This window comes from Ranitomeya variabilis, chromosome 5, assembly GCF_051348905.1.
Source record: "Ranitomeya variabilis isolate aRanVar5 chromosome 5, aRanVar5.hap1, whole genome shotgun sequence".
NCBI classification, from domain to species: Eukaryota; Metazoa; Chordata; class Amphibia; order Anura; family Dendrobatidae; genus Ranitomeya; species Ranitomeya variabilis.
In genome coordinates, this window is record NC_135236.1 from 16,336,372 (window position 1) to 16,359,914 (window position 23,543).

General features: G+C 42.4%; 2 protein-coding genes across 2 annotated transcripts in view; one reads left to right on the plus strand and one right to left on the minus strand.

Moving 5' to 3' along the window:
• LOC143774637 (olfactory receptor 6B9-like) overlaps positions 1 to 1,448 on the minus strand; it is a 42,880-nt gene extending 41,432 nt beyond the window's left edge. Inside the window, exon 1 of the mRNA XM_077262391.1 lies at positions 1,434 to 1,448. Within this exon, the coding sequence (XP_077118506.1) occupies positions 1,434 to 1,448 (15 nt within the window). The remainder of the gene's footprint in view (positions 1 to 1,433) is intronic.
• Positions 1,449 to 21,691: 20,243 nt separating this feature from the next.
• LOC143774638 (olfactory receptor 11L1-like) lies at positions 21,692 to 22,606 on the plus strand. The gene has a single exon (XM_077262392.1). The coding sequence runs from the start codon at positions 21,692 to 21,694 to the stop codon at positions 22,604 to 22,606; it is 915 nt and encodes a 304-aa protein (XP_077118507.1).
• Positions 22,607 to 23,543: the final 937 nt, after the last annotated feature.

Here is a 23,543-nt window from a genome sequence, read left to right on the forward strand (position 1 = left end):
ACAAACCAACATACACTCACCTTTCCGCCAGGTAATCCAGTGCCCCACGGTGATCTGACTTGTAGAATAGAGATGAGCGAATATTTCGATGTTCAGTTCGGATTACATTATGCCGAATTTGCAATATTCACCAATTAATTGGTCGAATATTTGTCGAACATAACTGAACGCCATTCAGCTCAAAGGGAGGCAAAAACAAACGCATGCACAATACCTTATAACGGCCCCAAAATGTTGCCAATACTCATCAAATGCGGGACAGATACCAGGAAAGTGGCCTCAATTCGCCCACAGTACATACTTTAGCATGGCACTGCAACCATCAGCCAGGCATGAGGTATCGGCATCTGTGCCAGCATTTACAGCTTTTAATTGAATGTCACAGTAAGACGAGGTGGGTGAGGGATCGGTGTAGGGCCTCCTGTGCTGGGAGCCCAGATACCACATGTAACACCTCTACCTGCTTTCATGCTGAGCCACAGTCAGGTGGCACAAATATCGGTATTCTAGACTACCACTGTCAGAAATTTAAGGATAGTAACACGGGTAGTTGAGTCCAATGAAGTGGAGGTCTGACGGTCTCGGAGGCCTACTGCTACAAGCAACACACATGAAGGAGAACCAAACAGGAGTCTTCACATTTCCAAAAATTATTGTCAGACACCAACAAAGTGGCATCAATTTCACCACAGTAGAAATAGTAGACTAGGGACCAACAGGTCTTCCACTACGTCCAATGCAGCAGATAGACACCCAAATAGGAGTGTTCACATTTCCAAATATTATTATTGGCAGACACAAAGAAAGTGGTATCCTTTTCACCAGAGTTGAAATAGGATAATAGGGACCAAGAGTTCTTTCACTACACCCAATCCAGCAAATGGACATCCAAGACCTCTTTAACACACTAGATGCTACAAACTATTTTAAAGTCAGGTCCCCTAAAGTATGATACTAGGAACAGAAGATTTTTTTGTGGCCTCTGGATTGGGCCTCTATAACACACTAGATGCTGCAAACTATATTACCCTTTAACCCCCTGGCTTATTTTGGTTTTGCATTTTTGTTTTTCGCTCCCCTTATTCCCAGAGCCATAACTTTTTTATTTTTCTGTCAATATGGCCATGCGAACGCTTGTTATTTGCGGAACGAGTTGTACGTTTGAATGACACCATTAGTTTTACCATGTCACATACTAGAAAACGGGAACAAAATTCCAAGTGCAGTGAAATTGCATTCAAAAATGCAATCCCACACTTGCTTTTTGTTTGTCATTTTTACTAGGTTCTCTAAATGCTATAACTGACCTACCATTATGATTTTACAGGTCAATTCGAGTTCACAGATACAAAACATGTCTAGGTCCTTTTTTATCTAAGTGTTGAAAAAACTTCCAAACTTTGCTAAAAAAAAATTGTGACAAATTCCGATACCTGTAGCATCTTCATTTTTCGTAATCTCGGGTTAGGCGAGGGCATATTTTTTGCATGCCGAGCTGACGTTTTTAATGATACTATTTTGCTGTAGATACGGTCTTTTGATTGCCCATTATTGCATTTTAATAAGATCTTTCTGTGTCAAAACAAAAACATAATTTTTGCATTTTGGCTTTTTTCTCGCTACGCCATTTAGCAATCAAGTTAATCCTTTTTTTATAGATCGGGCAATTCTCAACACGGCAATGCCAAATATGTTTAGGTTTGATTTTATTTTTATTGTTTTATTTTGAATAGGGTGAAAGGGGGGTGATTTGAACTTTTATATATTTTTTTTAAGATTTAAAAAAAAATGTTTTTACTTTTGGCATGCTTCAATAATCTCCATAGGAGACTAGAAGCAGCCATAGTCCGATCGGCTCTGATACATAGAGGTGATTGTCAGATCGCCTATATGTAGTAGAATTACTAACTTGCTATGAGCGCCGACCACTGGATGGCGCTCACAACAATCAAGCACTGACAGCCATAGAGGTCTCCAGGCGACCTCGGGTTGTCATGCTGACACACTGATGACCGGCGATCACGTGATGCAGGTCACCAGTGTGCATATTTCCGGCGCGATTGTCAGGAGCACCATTTAAATGCTGCTGTCAGAGTTTGAAAGTGGCATTTGACTACTTAATAGCCATGGGTGGATTGCAATTCCACCCGCGACTATTGTAGGCACATGTCAGCTGTTCAAAACAGCTGACATGTCCTGGGAAAAATGTGGGCTCACCGCCGGAGCCCAAATCAAAGGGAGAGATACCAACATTGGTGTACTATTATGCCCAATGTCAGTAAGGGGTTAAAGTCATGTCCTGTACTGTATGACATTAAAAACAGAAGAATTTTTTGTGGACTCTGGATCAGGCCTCTACAGCTTAATTTCAACCCAAGCAAATGACAAAGTGTGATACAGCAGGTCGCTTAACATTTTGCAACTGAAAAATTATAATTTTTTTTTATGTGCTTTAGGTCTGCAGACAGGTTCATATCACTGTCAAAAAATGACAATGTGGGGTACAGCAGGCTGTAACACATTATGAAACAGAAAAAATTCTAACTTTTTTAATGTGCCTTAGGTCTGCAGACAGTTTTATATCACCACAGCACTAAATGACAAGGTGGGATACAGCAGGCTGTTTCACATTTAGCTTGTGAAAGAATATTAATTAGAATGCTATACTCGTGCATGGAGCACAATAAAAGCAGTGCACAACACACTTGTAGGACATGTGGATTGCTGGCTATGTCTGTGGACCTCAGTAATGGCAAAAAAAGAAAAAGAAATAGCTGGAAGTTACATTTAACAACCACAATGGACACTAGTTAGCTACACTATCTGATTGATATACAACCGCCTAGCTAACTAGCTAACATCTTGCTGTTATCAGTGGCATCGACCGGACCAGCCTCTCAGCGCTGTTACACTGTCAAAATGACGCTAAAACAAGATGTCCGCTTTATATGGAGAGGGACATGTGATTTCAGCAGCCAAAGACACAAGCCGGTGTGTCAGAAGATTGTGGGTGCTTCCTTGCCCTGATTGGCTAGCCGAAATGTGCACACATAAAGTTAGGGAAAAAAATGACTGTTTACAAGAATGCCATGCCTCTGAGCTCTGCAAATAACCTCCTCTCATCAAACACATGCCAAACGCTCATGATACACCACTAATATCATTGTTGAAGTGATGAAAATAATTTTGTGGCAAAGCAAATATTTTTCTGCACGTTTACTGAATGTTACTTATTTTTACCGATTTTATAAAATTTAGCTCATGTTTCCTGTTATGGACTGGTAATTTAGGAGCGACATGCGACTAGCTCTGAGCAGGTGGTAACTATACAGACCGCAGTTCCTGATCTTAACACAACACTAGCAGTAGCCGTGGGATGTTCCTGTCACTCCCTGGACACCTCGTCACAGCCGGAGAACTAGCTACCCCTAAAGGTAGAAATAGGAAAGCTATCTTGCCTCAGAGAAAATCCCCAAAGGATAGGACAGCCCCCCACAAATAATGACTGTGAGAGGAGAAGGAAATGACATACGTAGTATGAAACAAGATTTAGCAAAGGAGGCCACTTCTAGCTAGATAGATAGTACAGGAAAGAACACTGTGCGGTCAGTAATAAAAACTAGAAAAAGTCCACCGCAGAGATATGCAAAAATCTCCACACCTGACTAAAGGTGTGGAGGGCAAAATCTGCAGCCCAGAGCTTCCAGCTTAGCTGAATAGATCCATACTGATAATCTGGACAAATGAGCAAAACATTGAATGTGCTGAACAATAAAGTCCACAACAAGTGGACTGCAAAAGGACAGGCAAGGACTTATCTTTGCTGAACTGGTCAGAGTGTCAGGGAAATCAAAAGAGCAGTGACTCCAAGCAGGAACAATTGACAACTGGCATTGATTGAGGGATAAGGCCAGACTAAAATAGCTGAGCCAGAAAGACGATCAGTGGAAGCAGCTGCTGATGCTAAATCCAAAAAGCAGCTATACCACTCAAAACCACAGGAGGGAGCCCAAGAGCAGAATTCACAAAAGTGCTACTTACAACCACCGGAGGGAGCCCAAGAGCGGAACTCACAACAGTACCCCCCCCTTGAGGAGGGGACACCGAACCCTCACCAGAGCCCCCAGGCCGATCAGGACGAGCCAAGTGAAAAGCACGAACCAAATCGGCAGCATGGACATCGGAGGCAACCACCCAAGAATTATCCTCCTGGCCATAACCCTTCCACTTGACAAGATACTGAAGCCTCCGCCTCGAAAAACGAGAATCCAAAATTTTCTCAACCACATATTCCAACTCCCCCTCAACCAACACCGGGGCAGGAGGATCAACAGAGAGAACAACGGGTACCACATATCTCCGCAACAAAGATCTATGGAAAACATTGTGGATGGCAAAAGAGGCTGGAAGGGCCAAACGAAAAGAAACTGGATTGATAATCTCAGAAATCTTATAAGGACCAATAAACCGAGGCCTGAACTTAGGGGAAGAAACCTTCATAGGAACATGATGAGAAGATAACCAGACTAAATCCCCCACACGAAGCCGAGGACCAACACACCGACGGCGGTTAGCAAAACGCTGAGCCTTTTCCTGAGACAACGTCAAATTGTCTACCACATGAGACCAAATCTGCTGTAACCTGTCCATCACAGAATCTACACCAGGACAATCAGAAGGCTCAACCTGCCCTGAAGAAAAACGAGGATGGAAACCAAAATTACAAAAAAAAGGCGAAACCAAAGTAGCCGAACTGGCCCGATTATTAAGGGCAAACTCGGCCAATGGCAAGAAAGCCATCCAATCATCCTGAGGATGGAACGCAGAAGAAAAAGACAAATTAATGCCCATCCTAGCACAAAAGGCCCACCAAAACCTGGAAACAAACTGGGAACCTCTGTCAGACACAATATTCTTCGGAATGCCATGCAAACGAACCACATGCTGAAAAAACAATGGAACCAAATCAGAGGAGGAAGGCAATTTAGGCAAAGGTACCAAATGGACCATTTTAGAGAACCGGTCACAAACCACCCAGATAACAGACATCCTCTGGGACACAGGAAGATCCGAAATAAAATCCATGGAAATATGCGTCCAGGGCCTCTCAGGGACAGGCAAAGGCAAAAGCAACGCACTAGCGCGGGAACAGCAAGGCTTAGCCCGGGCACAAGTCCCACAGGACTGCACAAAAGAACGCACATCCCGCGACAGGGAAGGCCACCAAAAGGACCTAGAAACCAAATCTCTGGTACCAAAAATCCCAGGATGACCGGCCAACACCGAACAATGGACCTCAGAAATTACCTTACTTGTCCATCTATCAGGAACAAACAGCTTCCCCACAGGACAGCGGTCAGGTTTATTAGCCTGAAATTCCTGAAGCACCCGCCGTAAATCAGGGGAGATGGCAGAAAGAATCACCCCTTCCCTAAGAATGCCAACCAGCTCAAGAACTCCAGGAGAATCAGGCAAAAAACTCCTAGAGAGGGCATCCGCTTTAACATTCTTAGATCCCGGAAGATATGAAACCACAAAATCGAAACGGGAGAAAAACAGGGACCATCGAGCCTGTCTAGGGTTCAGCCGCTTGGCCGACTCGAGGTAAATCAGATTCTTATGATCGGTCAAGACCACAACGCGGTGCTTGGCTCCCTCAAGCCAATGTCGCCACTCCTCAAATGGCCACTTCATAGCCAACAGCTCCCGATTGCCGACATCATAATTGCGTTCCGCAGGCGAAAACTTTCGGGAAAAGAAGGCACATGGTTTCATCAAGGAACCATCAGAATTCCTCTGTGACAAAACGGCCCCTGCCCCAATCTCAGAAGCGTCAACCTCAACCTGAAAAGGAAGAGACACATCCGGCTGACGCAAGACAGGGGCAGAAGTAAATCAGCGCTTAAGCTCCTGAAAGGCCTCAGCAGCCTCAGAGGACCAATTTGTCACATCAGCGCCTTTCTTCGTCAAATCGGTCAGGGGCTTAACCACACTAGAGAAGTTGGCAATGAAACGGCAATAAAAATTAGCAAAGCCCAAAAATTTCTGAAGGCTCTTCACAGATGTGGGTTGAATCCAGTCATGAATGGCTTGGACCTTAACAGGATCCATTTCTATAGACGAAGGAGAAAAAATAAACCCCAAAAAAGAGACCTTCTGAACTCCAAATAGACACTTAGACCCCTTCACAAATAGAGCATTATCACGAAGGATCTGGAATACCATCCTGACCTGCTTCACATGAGACTCCCAATCATTGGAAAAAATCAAAATATCATCCAAATACACAATCAAGAATTTATCAAGATAATTGCGGAAAATGTCATGCATGAAGGACTGAAATACAGAAGGAGCATTAGAAAGCCCAAAAGGCATCACCAGGTATTCAAAATGGCCTTCGGGCGTATTAAATGCAGTTTTCCATTCGTCACCCTGTTTAATACGAACAAGATTATATGCCCCTCGAAGGTCAATCTTGGTAAACCAACTAGCCCCCTTAATCTGAGCAAACAAATCAGAGAGCAAAGTTAAAGGGTATTGGAATTTGACCGTGATCTTATTAAGAAGGCGATAATCAATACAGGGTCTCAAGGAGCCATCCTTCTTGGCAACAAAAAAGAATCCCGCTCCCAATGGTGACGAAGACGGCCGAATATGCCCCTTCTCCAGGGACTCCTTAACATAGCTCCGCATGGCGGTGTGTTCTGGCACAGACAGGTTGAAAAGTCGGCCCTTAGGGAACTTAGAGCCTGGAATCAAGTCAATAGCACAATCATAGTAACCAATGTGGAGGAAGGGAACTGGACTTGGGCTCATCGAATACATCCTGGAAATCTGACAAAAATTCAGGAACATCAGAAGAAGGGGAAGAGGAAATTGACATTAAAGGAACGTCACTATGTACCCCTTGACAACCCCAACTAGTCACAGACATCGATTTCCAATCCAACACTGGATTGTGTACTTGTAACCATGGAAAACCCAGTACAACAACATCATGTAAATTATGCAACACCAGAAAACGACAATCTTCCTGATGTGCTGGAACCATGCACATAGTCAGCTGAGTCCAATACTGAGGTTTAATCTTGGCCAACGGTGTAGCATCAATGCCCCTCAAAGGAATAGGGCTCTGCAAAGGCTGCAAAGAAAAACCACAGCGCCTGGCGAATTCTAAGTCCATTTAGTTCAGGGCAGCGCCTGAATCCACAAATGCCATGACAGAAAAAGATGACAATGAGCAAATCAGGGTCACAGACAGAAGAAACTTAGGCTGTACAGTACTAATGGTAACAGATCTAGCGACCCTCTTAATACGCTTAGGGCAATCAGAAATAGTATGAGCAGAATCATCACAGTAAAAACACAGCCCATTCTGATGTCTGTATCCCCTCTTTTCCGCTCTAGTCAGAATCCTATCACATTGCATATGCTCAGGACTCTATTCAGAGGATGCTGCCATATGGTGCCCCACTTTGCGCTCGTGCAGGCGCCGATCAATCTGAATGGCTAGAGACATAGATTCGCTCAAACCAACAGGCATGGGGAACCCCACCATAACATCTTTAAGGGCTTCAGAAAGACCCTTTCTGAAAATTGCTGCCAGAGCATCCTCATTCCATTTAGTGAGCACAGACCATTTTCTAAATTTCTGGCAGTATAACTCTGCCGCTTCCTGACTCTGGCACAGGGCCAACGAGGTTTTTTCCGCATGATCCACAAAGTTAGGTTCGTCATACAATAATCCGAGCGATTGAAAAAATGCATCTACATTAAGCAATGCCGGATCCCATGACTCAAGGGAGAATGCCCAGTCCTGAAGGTCACCACGCAGCAGAGAAATAACTATTTTAACTTGCTGAGTGGGGTCACCAGAGGAACGGGGTTTCAGAGCAAAAAACAATTTGCAGTTATTTTTAAAGTTCAAAAACTTAGATCTATCCCCGTAAAACAAATCTGGAGTAGGAATTCTAAGCTCTAAGGCTGGAGTCTGAACAACATAATCTTGGATACTCTGAACTCTTGCAGCAAGCTGATCCACACGAGAAAACAAACCATGAACATCCATGTCCGCACCCAAATCCACCCAGATATTAAGAGGAAGGAAAAAGACAAAACAGACTAAAGAAAAAAAAATGGCTCAGAACTCTTTTTCTTTTCCTTCTTTTGAGATGCATTCAACTCCTCATTTTTGGCCAGTTGTACTGTTATGGACTGGTAATTTAGGAGCGACATACGACTAGCTCTGAGCCGTGGTAACTATACAGACCGCAGTTCCTGATCTTAACACAACACTAGCAGTAGCCGTGGGAAGTTCCTGTCACTCCCTGGACACCTCGTCACAGCCGGAGAACTAGCTACCCCTAAAGGTAGAAATAGGAAAGCTATCTTGCCTCAGAGAAAATCCCCAAAGGATAGGACAGCCCCCCACAAATAATGACTGTGAGAGGAGAAGGAAATGACATACGTAGTATGAAACAAGATTTAGCAAAGGAGGCCACTTCTAGCTAGATAGATAGTACAGGAAAGAACACTGTGCGGTCAGTAATAAAAACTAGAAAAAGTCCACCGCAGAGATATGCAAAAATCTCCACACCTGACTAAAGGTGTGGAGGGCAAAATCTGCAGCCCAGAGCTTCCAGCTTAGCTGAATAGATCCATACTGATAATCTGGACAAATGAGCAAAACATTGAATGTGCTGAACAATAAAGTCCACAACAAGTGGACTACAAAAGGACAAGCAAGGACTTATCTTTGCTGAACTGGTCAGAGTGTCAGGGAAATCAAAAGAGCAGTGACTCCAAGCAGGAACAATTGACAACTGGCATTGATTGAGGGATAAGGCCAGACTAAAATAGCCGAGCCAGAAAGACGATCAGTGGAAGCAGCTGCTGATGCTAAATCCAAGAAACAGCTATACCACTCAAAACCACAGGAGGGAGCCCAAGAGCAGAATTCACAAAAGTGCTACTTACAACCACCGGAGGGAGCCCAAGAGCGGAATTCACAACAGTTTCCGCTCATGCACTTAAGGTCCATCATGTTTGCCGGCAGTCAGAACACCTTGCCTCCAGGTGTTCTCAGCGGTTGGGAAAACGTCAGCGTCAAGTGGTAGTCAGAGGAGGTACACTAGACATGGGGATGTTTTCCTCCAATTAGTCCTTCAAGGGTACAACTACCATAGGCCCATCCACTCTTATGGTAGAGCTTTGCATGGACTGGGGCGGAGGGCAATTTTATGTCTTCTGCTTTTGCCCAATGACATGCAATACCCCTGGTGATGGTCGCCAAACCAGTGACCATTCGAGTGGTAAATGGGTCAACACTACCCTCACAGATTATACACCAAACCATTCCTTTCACTTTTTCCATGTCTCCATCTCATCAGGAGATTATTTCCCTACTAATGAGGGAATTGATGAGGTCCTGTTGGGGATACCATGGCTACGTTACCACTCTCCTCATATAGAGTGGTCCTCAGGGAGAATTCTGGGATGGAGTAAATCCTGTGAGGATAGATGTCAGAGGGAGTGTGTTCAGGTTGCTACAACTGAGGTACCAGCAGATCTTTACTCTCTCCCCAAGCACTATTGGCCCTATGCGGATGTGTACTCCAAAAGGGCTGTGGAGTCTCTTCCGCCTCACCGCACCTATGACTGTCCTATTGACCTCTTGCCTGGTGCAGAGCCTCCCCGGGGTCGAGTCTATCCATTATCTCTTCAGGAGGCAATGCCCCAGTACATCCAAGAAAATCTGGCAAGAGGATTCATTAGGAAGTCAGTGTCACCTGCAGGGGCTGGGTTCTTCTTTGCGCAGAAGAAGAGCGGGAAACAATGTCCATGCATAGACTACAGGGGTCTTAACGCCATCACCATTAAGAAAAAGTACCGCTACCCCTGATATCTGAGCTCTTTCATAGGCTATGGGGAGCAAGGGTATTTACTAAATTAGATCTGCGGGGTGCTTACAGCCTGATTCGCATCCGTGAGGGGGACGAACGGAAGACGGCTTTTAACACCAGGGATGGGCACTATGACTATCTGGTGATGCCCTTCGGGCTCTGTAATGCCCCAGCCATTTTCCAAGACTTTGTGAACGACATCTTCCGGGATATGCTCACCACCTCGGTCGTAGTCTATCTGGATGATATTCTCATCTACTCTCCAGATATTGACGCCCTCCGGAGAGATGTTTGCAAAGTCTTCGACTTCTTACGGACAAACTCACTCTACGCCAAGTTGGAGAAGTGTGTGTTTGAGCAGGAGTCCTTGCCTTTCCTAGGCTTTATCATCTCTGCCCAGGGATTGGCTATGGATCCTGCCAAGCTACAGGCTGTGATGGACTGGCAGGAACCCAATTCTCTTAAAGCAGTCCAGCACTTTATTAGGTTCATTAATTACTATCACCAGTTCATTCCCCACTTCTCAACTTTGGTAGCTCCCTTGGTTGCCCTCATGAAGAAGGGGGCAAATCCCAAGTTGTAGTTGGAGGAGGTCTCCAAAGCATTTCTCGCTATTAAGTCACATTTCGCTAGCGCTCCCATCCTACATTGCCCCGATGTAGATAAGCCATTTATAATGGAGGTGGATGCCTCATCCGTTGGTGCTGGAGCAGTCCTCTTCCAAAAGAGTGCACAAGGTCGGAAGCATCCTTGCTTCTTCTTCTACAAGAACTTCTCACCAGCGGAGAGGAATTATTCCATTGGGGACAGGGAGTTGCTAGCCATGATGTTGGCTTTCTCAGAATGGAGACACCGCCTGGAGGGGGCTCACTTTCCCTTCCAAGTTTTTGCAGACCGCAAAAATTTGGTGTACTTTCAGACAGCCCAGCGGCTACATTTTTGCCAGGCCATATGGTCTCTGTTCTTCTCCTAGTTCCATTTCACCCTCCATTTTCTTTCTGGGGAGAAGAACATTCATGCCAATGCTCTCTCCCTCTCCATAGTGTCATCAGAGGAGAAGGAGGAGGAGCCTCGGGTTATTGTCCCTTTGAGAGCCTGAGAACCGTGGCTCCGGTTTCGCTAGAGTCTGTGCCCCAGGCAAGAATTTTGTACCATCAAATTTGCGACCGGAGGTTCTCTCCTGGGCTCATTTGTCCAAGACGGGTGGACATTTTGGGACCAAGAGGACATTTGAGCTTCTGGCGAGGACATACTGGTAGCCGCATATGGCTCATGATGTCGGGGATTATATTCGGGAGTGTGTCTCCTGCACCAAGAATCGGTTTCCTCGGCAATGACCTGCTGGGCTACTTTACCCCCTGCCGGTGGCAGAAAGGCTCTGGGAGATGGTTGGGATGGACTTCGTGGTGGGCTTACCTAAGTCTCATAGCTGCACCATTATCTGGCTAGTCACAGATCATTTTCCTAAAATGGTGCACTTGGTGCCACTTCCGCGGTTACATTCTGCACGGGCCTTTTACAACATTGTTCATAAAACATATTTTCCATCTACATGGCATGCCTGACAAAATTGTCAGTGACCGGGGTCCCAAGTTCGCATCTCAGTTTTGGAGAGAGCTCTGTTGTTTACTCTGTATTGAGCTGAATCTCTCTTCTGCATACCATCCCCAGATGAATGGGTTGGTAGAGAGGGACAACTAGACATTTTGTCTCTGCTAGGCAGGATGACTGGGCATCTTTGCTACCTTGGGCAGAATTTGCTTTGAACAACGCCATAGCTGACTCCACTGGGCAGACTCCATTTCTTTGAAGAGAAGGAATATAAACCAGCTCACCCATGATGCATAAATTGAGTTTCGGGAGCACGGACCCGCTGTGTCCAGGTGTGTAGAATCCAAGAGAAGAAAATGTCCAGCTTCACCGAATCCATGAAAAAAAGTTTTCTTTATTCACAAACTTAAACATGGAGGATACAAACTTCAGCACAAACCATATAGGTAAGAATCTCAACGCATTTCTGGAGAATAAGCTCCCTTAATCAAGGAAACGCGTTGAGATTCTTACCCATATGGCTTGTGCTGAAGTTTGTATCCTCCATGTTGAAGTTTGTGGATAAAGAAAACTTTTTTTCACAGATTCGGTGAAGCTGGACATTTTCTTCTCTTAGGCTCCATTTCTCCTTAAATGGCATCCGCATGTCCCTGTGCCCATGCCCCTGTCATCCACTGATTCCAGGGTGGCAGACTGGGCAGTGGAGGCACGTGACATTTGGGACCACACACAGGATGCCATTCGGGCCTCCAAGGAGAGAATGAGGGTTTCTGCAGATAAACAATGGTGTCCCGCTCCGATCTTCGCTCCTGTGGCTCTCAGCCCATAACATCAGGCTGCGAGTTGCATCCACTAAGTTTGCACCTCGCTACATTGGTCCTTTTAAGGTTCTGTAACAGGTCAACCCTGTGGTCTACCATTTGGCTATTCCTCCACGCCTTGGTATCACCGACACCTTTCATGTTTCCCTCATAAAGCCCATCTATATGTCCTGGTTTTCCGAGTCATCTACCGGGACATCGGGTTCATCCACGGATGAGTAGGAGGTGAACTCTATCTTGGGGTGCAATGTGGTATGTGGCAAGAAATACTATCTGGTGGACTGGAAGTGTCACAGCCCAGAGGACAGAACCTGGGAACCTGTGGAGCACATTTGGGCTCCGCTGCTCATTGCAGCCTTTGAGCGTAGCGAGGCTCAAGGAGGAGGAGGCCCTAATAGGGGGGTAATGTTAGGTGCCGAGTTTCCACAGCTCCACAGGGGGAATCTCAAACCATGTCTGCTGCGGTCTCCCATTCTCCTCCAGCCACAGTGGAATCTGCTCTGCGGAGACATCGTTCCCAGCGTCTAGCTCAGCCTGATACTGTGTGATTGGTTACTGCTGCCTTTCCAGGTTCTGCCTTTGTAGCCTCCACTGGTCAACGATGAGCAGGCTTTTCTGGGACTAAGTCCTGCTTTTCACGCACTGAGCATTCCCACGGGAGGATCTCTCATTGGAGGTTGGGGGTCACATGCTTAGGCCCTGTAGCAGCTCCTATTGGTCCACCAGGAAGGTCCTGAAGAGCTGCAACTATAAAAGGATTGCATGGCCACACGGCCAGGCGCTAGTATCAAATGTGTTTGACTTATGCCAGTGGATACTATACCACTCTATTCATTTGTGGTTTGAGGCTGTAGCTTTGGGACTGTACACTCAGGCAGGCAGCTAGCGTTAGTGGGGGTAATTAGTCACTAGACTTAGCATCTGGTTCCTTCATGTGTGTGGTTAGCACAGAAGAGTTCCAGAGCAAGCACAACCCTAGTTAGAGTAATAGTTTTGTGTACAGCACGACTCTGTGAGGCAACAGAGATCACTTCCAGTTCACATGGGGTGAAGCTTAACCCACGTGTGAGCTCAGAGGTTATCCGCCATTACTTAGCAGCAGCTATCTCTGCACAGTGGACCCCGGGCTGCGTACGCAACTTATATCTACCTATCTATACTCAGTGCATTCCGCTAGCCCTAACAGACATACCCCCCAAATCCTTTTTTACTTCTTTTGGTCTTCCTTGCAAGTCTCACTTCATTACTGGAATTACCTGTTCTAACACTTGCCCTGCATTCCCAGCAGACAGCATCATATTCTTCTATAGATATGTCCCCCTCTTTCCAATTGATATGTATTTCTTTTTCCTTTTTTACAAGTAGTTAAGTTCTGTGTTCATCCATTCTGGTCTGTTTAAATGGTTCCAATTCTTCCTCCTTTTCGGGATTGTTACTGATTTTGCAGTAAGAATTTCATTAACCAAAATCTCCGATCCTTCTTGGACACTTTTGTTCTTTAGAACATCCAGCCATTGGACCTTTCCTACCCTCTTTAGCCTAATACTGTATGTGTTTTAAACCTTAGCCCTTTAAAGACACTCATATTTTTAGCCTTAAGGATGCAGTAAATATTTTCATTTTTTATTACTGTATTTCAACCAGGTGACGTAGCCACATGGGGGATATTTTCGCAAGATAAGTTGTACTTTGATATTAGCGTTTTGGCTTACAAACACCGCCATGTTTTCCTTAGATATCATCTACCTCCATTATTGCCTCTCATCACAGCACAAAGCCTAGCACAGGCCTGTAAGACAGAGTGATGTGATACTCCAGCGCTGAATAATATTTCTTTGATTTAGGTTATAAGAAGGTCCAGGACCTTGAATATCAATGTGACTGTGAATTGATTGATCTGTGATATACTGCAGTACAGAACTTTAATTGCCAACTCCTTTTTTTTATTATTGATGCACCTCAAACATGGAGGGCAGTTTTAACCCCCTCAGTCCTAATTTTTCTACTGAAGAAAAATACTAAAACCAAGGCTTATCTGTCTGAGAAAGTGCGCTACCTGAATTGTAACACTGACAATCCATAAGCGTCATCCTGTTGTAATTCTTTTGCATTTAGTTTTATAAAGTAGTTTTTGAATAAATTTATTTCTCTTTAGCACAACAAGGAAAACCTTAACATTCCAGAAATGTAATACAACTGTTGACCTCATAAAGTATATGTGGTTTAAAAAAGTTTTACTTTTTTTCACACTCGTTTTAGTCATGTATTACACCTATACACACTATGAAAATAAAGTGGCATGTTGCAGGTGGTGGATCTTTGGAAATGTTTCTAGCTTTCCTTGTCACATCCTTTTTAGGAAAGGAAGGGTCATAATTTAAAAATTACATTTTATGTAATTTTATGTAATTTTACATTTTACAAATTCAGTAAAAAGTGTGAAAATGCTTCAATATTGTTACTTGAGACTTCGGAGTGTTCAACCTCTTTTCTGGGAAATTAAATGCTTAGCAGTACTGTTGATTTGCTGTGAATCAACTTTTAGGAAACATGTTCTGAACCTTCCAAACTGGAATTGTAATAGATTCAAATCTGTAAAAAATGTTTAATGTGTCATCCTCTTCAGTCCAAATCACTTGCTGCCATTTTTCTGCTCCCCAGTTCCTATGTTTTTGTGCATAGTTCAGTTACTTGTTTCCATATGAAAATTAGTTCATGAAGACCACTTCTGGCCCGACTTGTACAGTAGCACCAACATATTTGTCAGAACTTTACAATTCAGAGGATAAATTTACAGATGGCACCAAACTGTATCAATCTGTACATTTTGCAGTTAATTAGTGGCAGCCTGCTTGTCGGTTATAGATTACAACAGTGCAAACAAAATCAGACATTACAAAGTAACTAACTAAAAATGTATACGGAGTCAATCCAAAATGGCCAATTAAAATTCACAAGGGCTATTTGAAACTCCAGGATTGTGTTTTCTGGGATACTGCACCACCCCATAAAAAAATCATACAAGGTAATAAAAAAATATTAGATGTACCCCAAAATGAAACCAATAAAACTACAGATAGGGAAGCAAAGAATAATCCATCTCACGGTTCCATTGTTGGAAAAAGAAAAAAGTTGAATCTCAGCAAAAAACAATATTTTTACAACTTTTTTAAGCCACTAAAAGAATAAAATAAATACTTATAGGAATCACTGTATTCATATAGGGCTGAAAAATTGTTGTCGACAATTCATTCTTTTAATGAAAGCCGTAAAGACGAAAACCAAAATACAGTGGTAGAATTGTGGGATTTTTTTCACCTTGTCTCCCAACTTGGAATCTTTTCACATTTCTCATTACATTATATGGTAGCATTAATAATGACATTTAAAACTACAACTTGTCCTACAGAAAACAAGCCCTCACATGGCAGTGTCAACAGAAAAAGAAGTTATGGGTCTTAGAAGATAAAAGGAAACTGTAAATACATTAAAATGAAAATTGACCACGTTATTAAGGTGTTAAATCTGTAACTCATTATGCCAAAGAGGAAGGAAAAAATGAGAAAAAAGATAGCTTGTTATGGTCAGATATGAATAATATTAAGGTTATTGAAGTTTGGGAGAAATATCCCACTGATTGATAGAAGATTATATTGAAGCTTTATAAGAGGAGAGGCACAAACATTTCTTCTTCATTGCTTTGTGATTTGTGTTATCTCAGAAGTAAACCAATTATTATCTATTATTTTATTTTTTTCTGTTGGACTGAACCTCAGGAGATCTAACACCATCTCCTTAGAGGTGTTGGAGCAGCACATACATATACACAGGGAGTGAGATTACAGATTCTGCTCTGTTCATAGATCGATCTTATTATGTCATATCATTTTACAGATACGGATCAAAATCACATAATTTCCCTTCAGCTTGGTAATTTAACTCTTATCTTGAGATTTAAATTAATTTGTAGATATCGGAGACATGGAAATATCTGATGTAAGTACTGGAAGGACTCCCTTAGATATGACACATGGTTTAGGACTATTCTCAATGATATTCAGTGATGTTTAGTTTTCATGACCTTAAGTACACCATGAAAATGTTATTTCTTGTTTAACAAAACCAATATAAAGTCATGACCAAAAGTGTTACAATACAAAAGATCTAATCCCGGCACATTCCAAAAAGGTGAAGACAGAACTGTTGCTTTTAAAGTTTTTTTCAATATATCTTGTGCAAAAGAGAATTATTTCCAACGTTTCGGCTCAGGCACAAGCCTTCGTCAGGATGACAATCTTATGGTAGTTATATCGTATGTACTGTAGGTCCCAGACTCTCAGATTGTCCTATGGAAGTCTGTCAAAAGTGATCTTGATTGGCCAGCAGAATGGAATTAAGTGAAACTGTTCACATCCATAGTGGACTATCATTTGTTATCAATTGCTAGGAATGCAGATGTATTGAGGTAAATTTAGCCTTTGTATCTCTCAAAAGTAATGGAATGTGCATAATGTATTGTAAGAGGTAGTTAGCCCACAATGAGCCTTATTCACTTTACATAGGGAGAAGGCTGCAGCTAGCATGTGGCTCCGACCCTGTGTCCTTGTTAGTGACGGCTTCAGTGTGAAGACAAGGAGCGCTCATATAATAAAAATAAGGCTCATTGTGGTCTTACTATCTCTTACAATACTATATGAGCATTCCATTACTTTTGAAAGCCACAAAGGCTAAGTTTCACGTAATTTCATTCTGCTGGCCAATCAAGACCACTTTTGACAGACTTCCATAGGGCAATCTGAGAGGACCTACATACGATATAACTACCATAAGATTGTCTTCCTGACGAAGGCTCGTGCCTGAGCCGAAATGTTGGAAACCATTCTATTTTGCACAAGATATATTAAAAAAAACTTTGAAAGCAACAGTTCTATCTTCATGTTTTTGGAGTGTGACGGGGTTAGATCTTTTGCATTGTCTTACCGATTTACCCCTGAGCACCCAACAGTGGATGAGCCTGATCCTATCCACTTTTATTGTGACCGAAAGTGTTGGCACCCTTGAAATTGTTCTAGAAAGTGAAATATTTCTCCTTCAAAGTTATTGCAATTACATATGTTTTGTTTTACACGTTTACTTGCTTTATGTGTATTGGAATAACACAAAAAAAACAAACGGGAAAAAAGGGTATTTTGGACAGCATTTCATACAAAACTCCTAAAACAAGCCAGACAGATCTTGCTTCAATACACACAAAAGAATTAAACCTGAGTATAGGAAAACATGTGTAATCATCATCATAAACAAATTAAAAAAAATAATAAAATACATGTAATAAGTTTAAAAATTATTCCATTCTCAAGTTTGGTGTTGGGAATGCACAAATGAGAATTTACTGTATTTGTCTGGCATTACATGTTTCTCCAGCTCTGAAACATGAGTCAAGAATTCCAGATTTCAAAAAATATACTCTCGTCTCCTCTGTTATGTTTGTGTTTTTTTTTGTTTATTTTCTATTTTCATTAAGGAAGGTGGTGTGTAGTGATACTTTTACTTTTTACATTTTTAGTAAAGTATATTTTATACTAACTAGAGAATGTAAGAGCTGCTTAATCTTTGCCTCATTCAAATCTAGAACACAATTCCAATGATATATATATATATATATATATATATATATATATATATATATATATATATATATATATAACAATTGGGTCCAATCCTATACCAGTCAATACAGTCTTACAAAAATTTTTATACTTTTGGAAAATTTATAAAGCTGGTTGGAGAATGCTGTGGATTTCTAAACGCTTTCCACTGTGATTGCCAGTCCAGAGAAAGATAATCAAAATTGAAAGTCTCAGAAAGATAATAACATTTAATGACTGACTAAAAAGTTGCAAGTTTAATTTGCTGGGAAAGAATTAAAGCAAAAATCTCAAATTAACCTTTACTTGAGCCGTCCAACTTCCATCGTCTTAAGATTAGTCAGTCTTCACTCGTCATTCTTCTATATTCTAAGTTCTTTTATTTCTAAGACTCCGGAATTGCCGCTTTTCACTAAAGGTACCTTCACACGAAGCGACGCTGCAGCGATAGTGACAACGATGCCGATCGCTGCAGCGTCGCTGTTTGATCGATGGAGAGCTGTCACACAGACCGCTCTCCAGCGACCAACGATGCCGAAGTCCCCTGGTAACCAGGGTAAACATCGGGTTGCTAAGCGCAGGGCCGCGCTTAGTAACCCGATGTTTACCCTGGTTACCAGCATAAAAGTAAAAAAAACAAACAGTACATGCTCACCTGCGCGTCCCCCAGCGTCTGCTTCCTGATACTGACTGAGCTCCAGCCCTAACAGCACAGCGGTGACGTCACCGCTGTGCTTTCACTTTCACTTTAGGGCCGGCGCTCAGTCAGTGTCAGGAAGCAGACGCTAGGGGACGCATGTAAGTAAGTACTGTTTGTTTTTTTTACTTTTACGCTGGTAACCAGGGTAAACATCGGGTTACTAAGCGCAGCCCTGCGCTTAGTAACCCGATGTTTACCCTGGTTACCAGTGTAAAACATCGCTGGTATCGTTGCTTTTGCTTTCAAACACAACGATACACGGCGATCTGACAACCAAATAAAGTTCTGGACTTTATTCAGCGACCAGCGACATCACAGCAGGATCCTGATCGCTGCTGCATGTCAAACGAAACAATATCGCTAGCGAGGACGCTGCAACGTCACGGATCGCTAGCGATGTCGTTATAAAGTCGTTTCCTGTGAAGGTACCTTAAGCCTCTTATTGCCAAATTGGAGGGTTGAAATAAACATTAATTTTGATGGCTTGTGTCGTGCTCCACTCCATCATGGGGCGTAGGGAAGAAAATCAGCTCCGTAAACCCAAAAATAGGTGAGGAGTGGTGATGAGCGAATATACTCGTTGCTCGGGTTTTCCTGAGCATGCTCGGGAGGTCTCCAAGTATTTGTTAGTGTTCGGAGATTACATTTTCATCCCAGCAGCTGAATGATTTACAGCTATTAGCCAGCTTGATTACATGTGGGGATTCCCTAGCAACCAGACCACCCCCACATGGACTCAGCCTGGCTAATAGCTGTAAATCATTCAGCTGAGGCGATGAAAACTAATTCTCCGAACACTAACAAATACTCGGAGGCCACCCAAGCTTGCAAGGGAAAACCTGAGCCACGAGTATATTCGCTCATCACTAATGAGGAGGCATTAAGAGAACTTGTGACAGTGGAAAAGTTATAGGAACAGCCAAGGCAAGATAAGTGTCAGTTTTTTTTCACTCCTTCCCTGCTATCTGAGTCCTGCAAAATGATGGCTGCTGTCATGAAAAATTTTGGATTTTGGTGGAAATGAGTGAATTGATGTTCATGAGCCTGGTTTTAAAATTTGCAATGTTTAGAAACCTAGTGCAAAGGTCGTAGTCCATGGGCCACAATATGGGAGCCCTACAAACTGCCTCTTACTTACAATAATCCCTATCAGAGAGGTGAGTGGTAGGGAGAGTATAAAGATGTATTTCCTTCACCTATATTGCATTGATAATTGCATCATTTATTAATTTGGGAACTTTTCACTCTGATATACCGAAAATGTAATTTTTGTAATTTTTGAAATTTTGCTATTTAATTTTGGAGAAAAAGGGGAGATGAAGCTGCAATTGCTTGATAACTTATAGAATTACTAAGGCTACTTTCACACTTCCGTCAGTACGGGGTCATCGCAAACCATCGACCCGACGTACCAATGGATGTTGTGCTAAATTTAGCACAATGTGGGCAGCGGAGGTAGCTTTACAATGCATCTGCTGCCCATTGTGATGAGCGGGGAGGTGGGGGCGGAGTTCCGGCCGCGCATGCGCGGTCGGAAATGGCGGACACATCACACAAAAAAATGTTACATTGAACTTTTTTTTGTACGTCGCATCCGCCACAACACGACGGATCCATCGCACGACGGATGCGACGTGTGCCCATCCGTCGCGATCCGTCGCTAATACAAGTCTATGAGCAAAAAACTCATCCTGCAAGCACATTTGCAGTATCCATTTTTTGCCCATAACGACGGATTGCGAGGGAGCCCATAATACGGAAGTGTGAAAGTAGCCTTAGTACCACAGTCAACACTCATGACACCCATGCTGAAAGAGAGAGCTCAGTTCCTGAGCTTGATCCATACATGAACTATGCACATCTGCAATCATGGTCAGGTCCAAATAATAAACATTCAGGAAATCATCATAATTCATATTATTTTTTATATTGGCACTTTTGCCATAAAAAAAAAATCATGCACCGTCAGGCAATGTCCTGGTGGATCTAAACGTCTGACACATCCCACTAAAGTCTAAGCAAGCATCCTCTTATTAGTGATGCACTCTAGGGGTTGGGACCAATATTTTGGGCACAACAGTGAGACTGTTCTAGTTGAACTCAGTCATTAGTAACTGGGTCGATGCTAGAGCAGCGAAAGCTCAGAGTCTGAAGGCCACTTTGATTATATTTTTGAAAAGGAAAGATGCCAAATGGTCTAGTCAAGTCAAAAACAAATCCCAGACCTAGGAATGTATACACCACACAATGTACGTCAAAAACTGCTTCTCCACAATGCTGCTAGTCATAGACCAACAACCAAAGGCAATATCGCTGTTTTATTATTTTCATTGCTTCTTATGTTAAACTAGATTGTGGCCCGATTCTAATGCATCGGGTATTCTAGAATATGCATGTCCCCGTAGTATATGGACAATGATGATTCCGACTGTGCCCGTCGCTGATTGGTCGAGGCAACCTTTTTGACATCATCATCGCCATGGCAACCATTATGACATCTACGTCGATACTGTGCCCGTCGCTGATTGGTCGAGGCCTGGCGGCCTCGACCAATCAGAGACGCGGGATTTCCATTATGACATTATCGTCACCATGCTATGCCCGTCGCTGATTGGTCGAGGCCCAGGCGGCCTCGACCAATCAGCGAATGAATAAACGGGACAGACAGACAGACAGACAGAAAAACCCTTAGACAATTATATATATAGATGTCATAAATAGGTAGGTGAATTTATTTCTCATTTAACTTCATCAAAAAGGACTATCACCATTCTCACCAAGTGTAATATGTCCATAGGAAAAAAATAACAATTGTTTTAAAAATGTGACCTGTTTGTTTTTATGTCTATTAAAAGTTGGGTGGCATGGTTTTAACCTTAGAAAGAAAAACTTGAAAGATCGTAATAAAGTTTTAATTTTAAATGTTTGAGATTTTGCAACTACCTTCTCTATATTCTATGGACATGGTATAATCTCACCAGTACTACTCTTGTCTTGACTATAATACAGTATGGGTTCATGTCATGTGAAGTCGACTTACGAATACTTAACTTTTATTTACAGACAAATATGACTGTGGCCGTAAAGTTTTTCCTTTTAGGATTTCAAGGCAGTCAAGTTTTAAGAATTTTTCTGTTTCTTCTGTTTCTTTTTGTTTTTGGTGCAACTGTATGTGGAAATTTGATGATCATATTATTAGTCTCCTTCAGTAAAAACCTCCACACTCCAATGTACTTTTTCATCTCACAATTATCCATCAGTGACATCTTGTTAACCACCAATATTGTCCCAAACATGTTCCACATCTTACTGAATAATGGAGAGATTATCAGTTTTACTGGTTGTATCACACAACTTTATTTTTTCAGTGCTTTAGAAGAATTTGAATGTTTTCTTCTCACAGTGATGTCCTATGACAGATATGTGGCCATCTGTAATCCTCTCCGCTATACGTCTATCATGACAAGAGCATATTGTGTGATGATGATTCTCATAAGTTTGGTTTTGTGTTTTACTGTTTCAATCATTGTCACCACAACGCTATCAACTCTGACCTTCTGTGGAATGATTATTAATCATTTTGTCTGTGACACGGTTCCTTTAGTGGAACTTGCTTGTTCTGACACTTTCATCATCCACCTGGAGATATATATACTTAGTATTCCCCTAGTTATTGCCCCTACTATAATAATTATAATCTGTTATGTTAATATTATAGTTAACATCCTTAGGATCCCATCCAATACCGGTAGACATAAAGCCTTCTCCACCTGTAGCTCCCACCTCACTGTGGTCTCCATATTTTACTGGACCATGTTCAGTGTTTATGTTGTTCCAACCAAAGGTCAATCTTCTACCATCAGTAAGATACTATCACTGCTATATACAGTGTTTACTCCTTTGATCAATCCCATAATTTACAGTCTGAGAAACAAAGATATTATAAAAGCAGTACAAGCAACTCTTAATCAACAAATGTCTTAAAAATAGAAATTATTTCTCATAGCTGGTCATTAGGAGTAACAGGATAACGTAGATATCTTTAGGTCCCTCTACATTTTTTATATGAGCTTTTTTAATGTTGAATTCCTAAAACCAGACAGCCATTCAAGTAAAAAATAATAAATCTTGTCTACAACTACCAACCCCCCAAAAAGTACAAATTACAATAAGCAAAAAAGGAAATATTACTGGATCCTCAAGACTCCAAATGATGGTCAAAAATCAGCCTTCTATAGTTTCAAATAATATTCATCACAAAAAGTACAAATAACTATAAATAGGTTGAGGACGTTAGCCATGTAAGGCACATGCAGGAGGTCGTTCCGGCATAGAACCACCATCAGTTTTGCACTGTTATCGCACAAGGTCTTTTCTGGCTCCAGGCTATTGCTCAAACTCATCCTGGTCAGCTGTCCACAAGTCTTGAGCGGTGTGACTGCTATCTGAAAGGCATATTAATTTAAACAGTGCCAGATTGCAGTGATCACTAGCTGCACAGTATGGAGGTGAGAAAATTTGGCTGGGCCACACATTTAGCACAAAGGATTGATATGCCAAAAATTGGGCTGGTGGCTGGACCACATTAGCACAAAGAATTAATATGCTGAGGTGTGGACTGTTGGCTGGACCACAATTAGCTCAAAAGCATTTATATGCTGAAATATGGACTCGTGGCAGGGCCTCTCATTTCGCACAAATAATTTATATGCCGAAATGTGCACTGATGGCAGGGCCACACAATTAGCACAAAGGATTGAAATGATGAAATGTGGACTCGTGGCTGGACCACGCAGTTAGCACAAAGGATTTAGCTGCTAAAATGTGGACTGGTGGCTGGTCCACACAATTAGCACCAATAATTTATATGCAGAAATGTGGACTGGTGGCTGGACCACACAATTAGCACCAATAATTTATA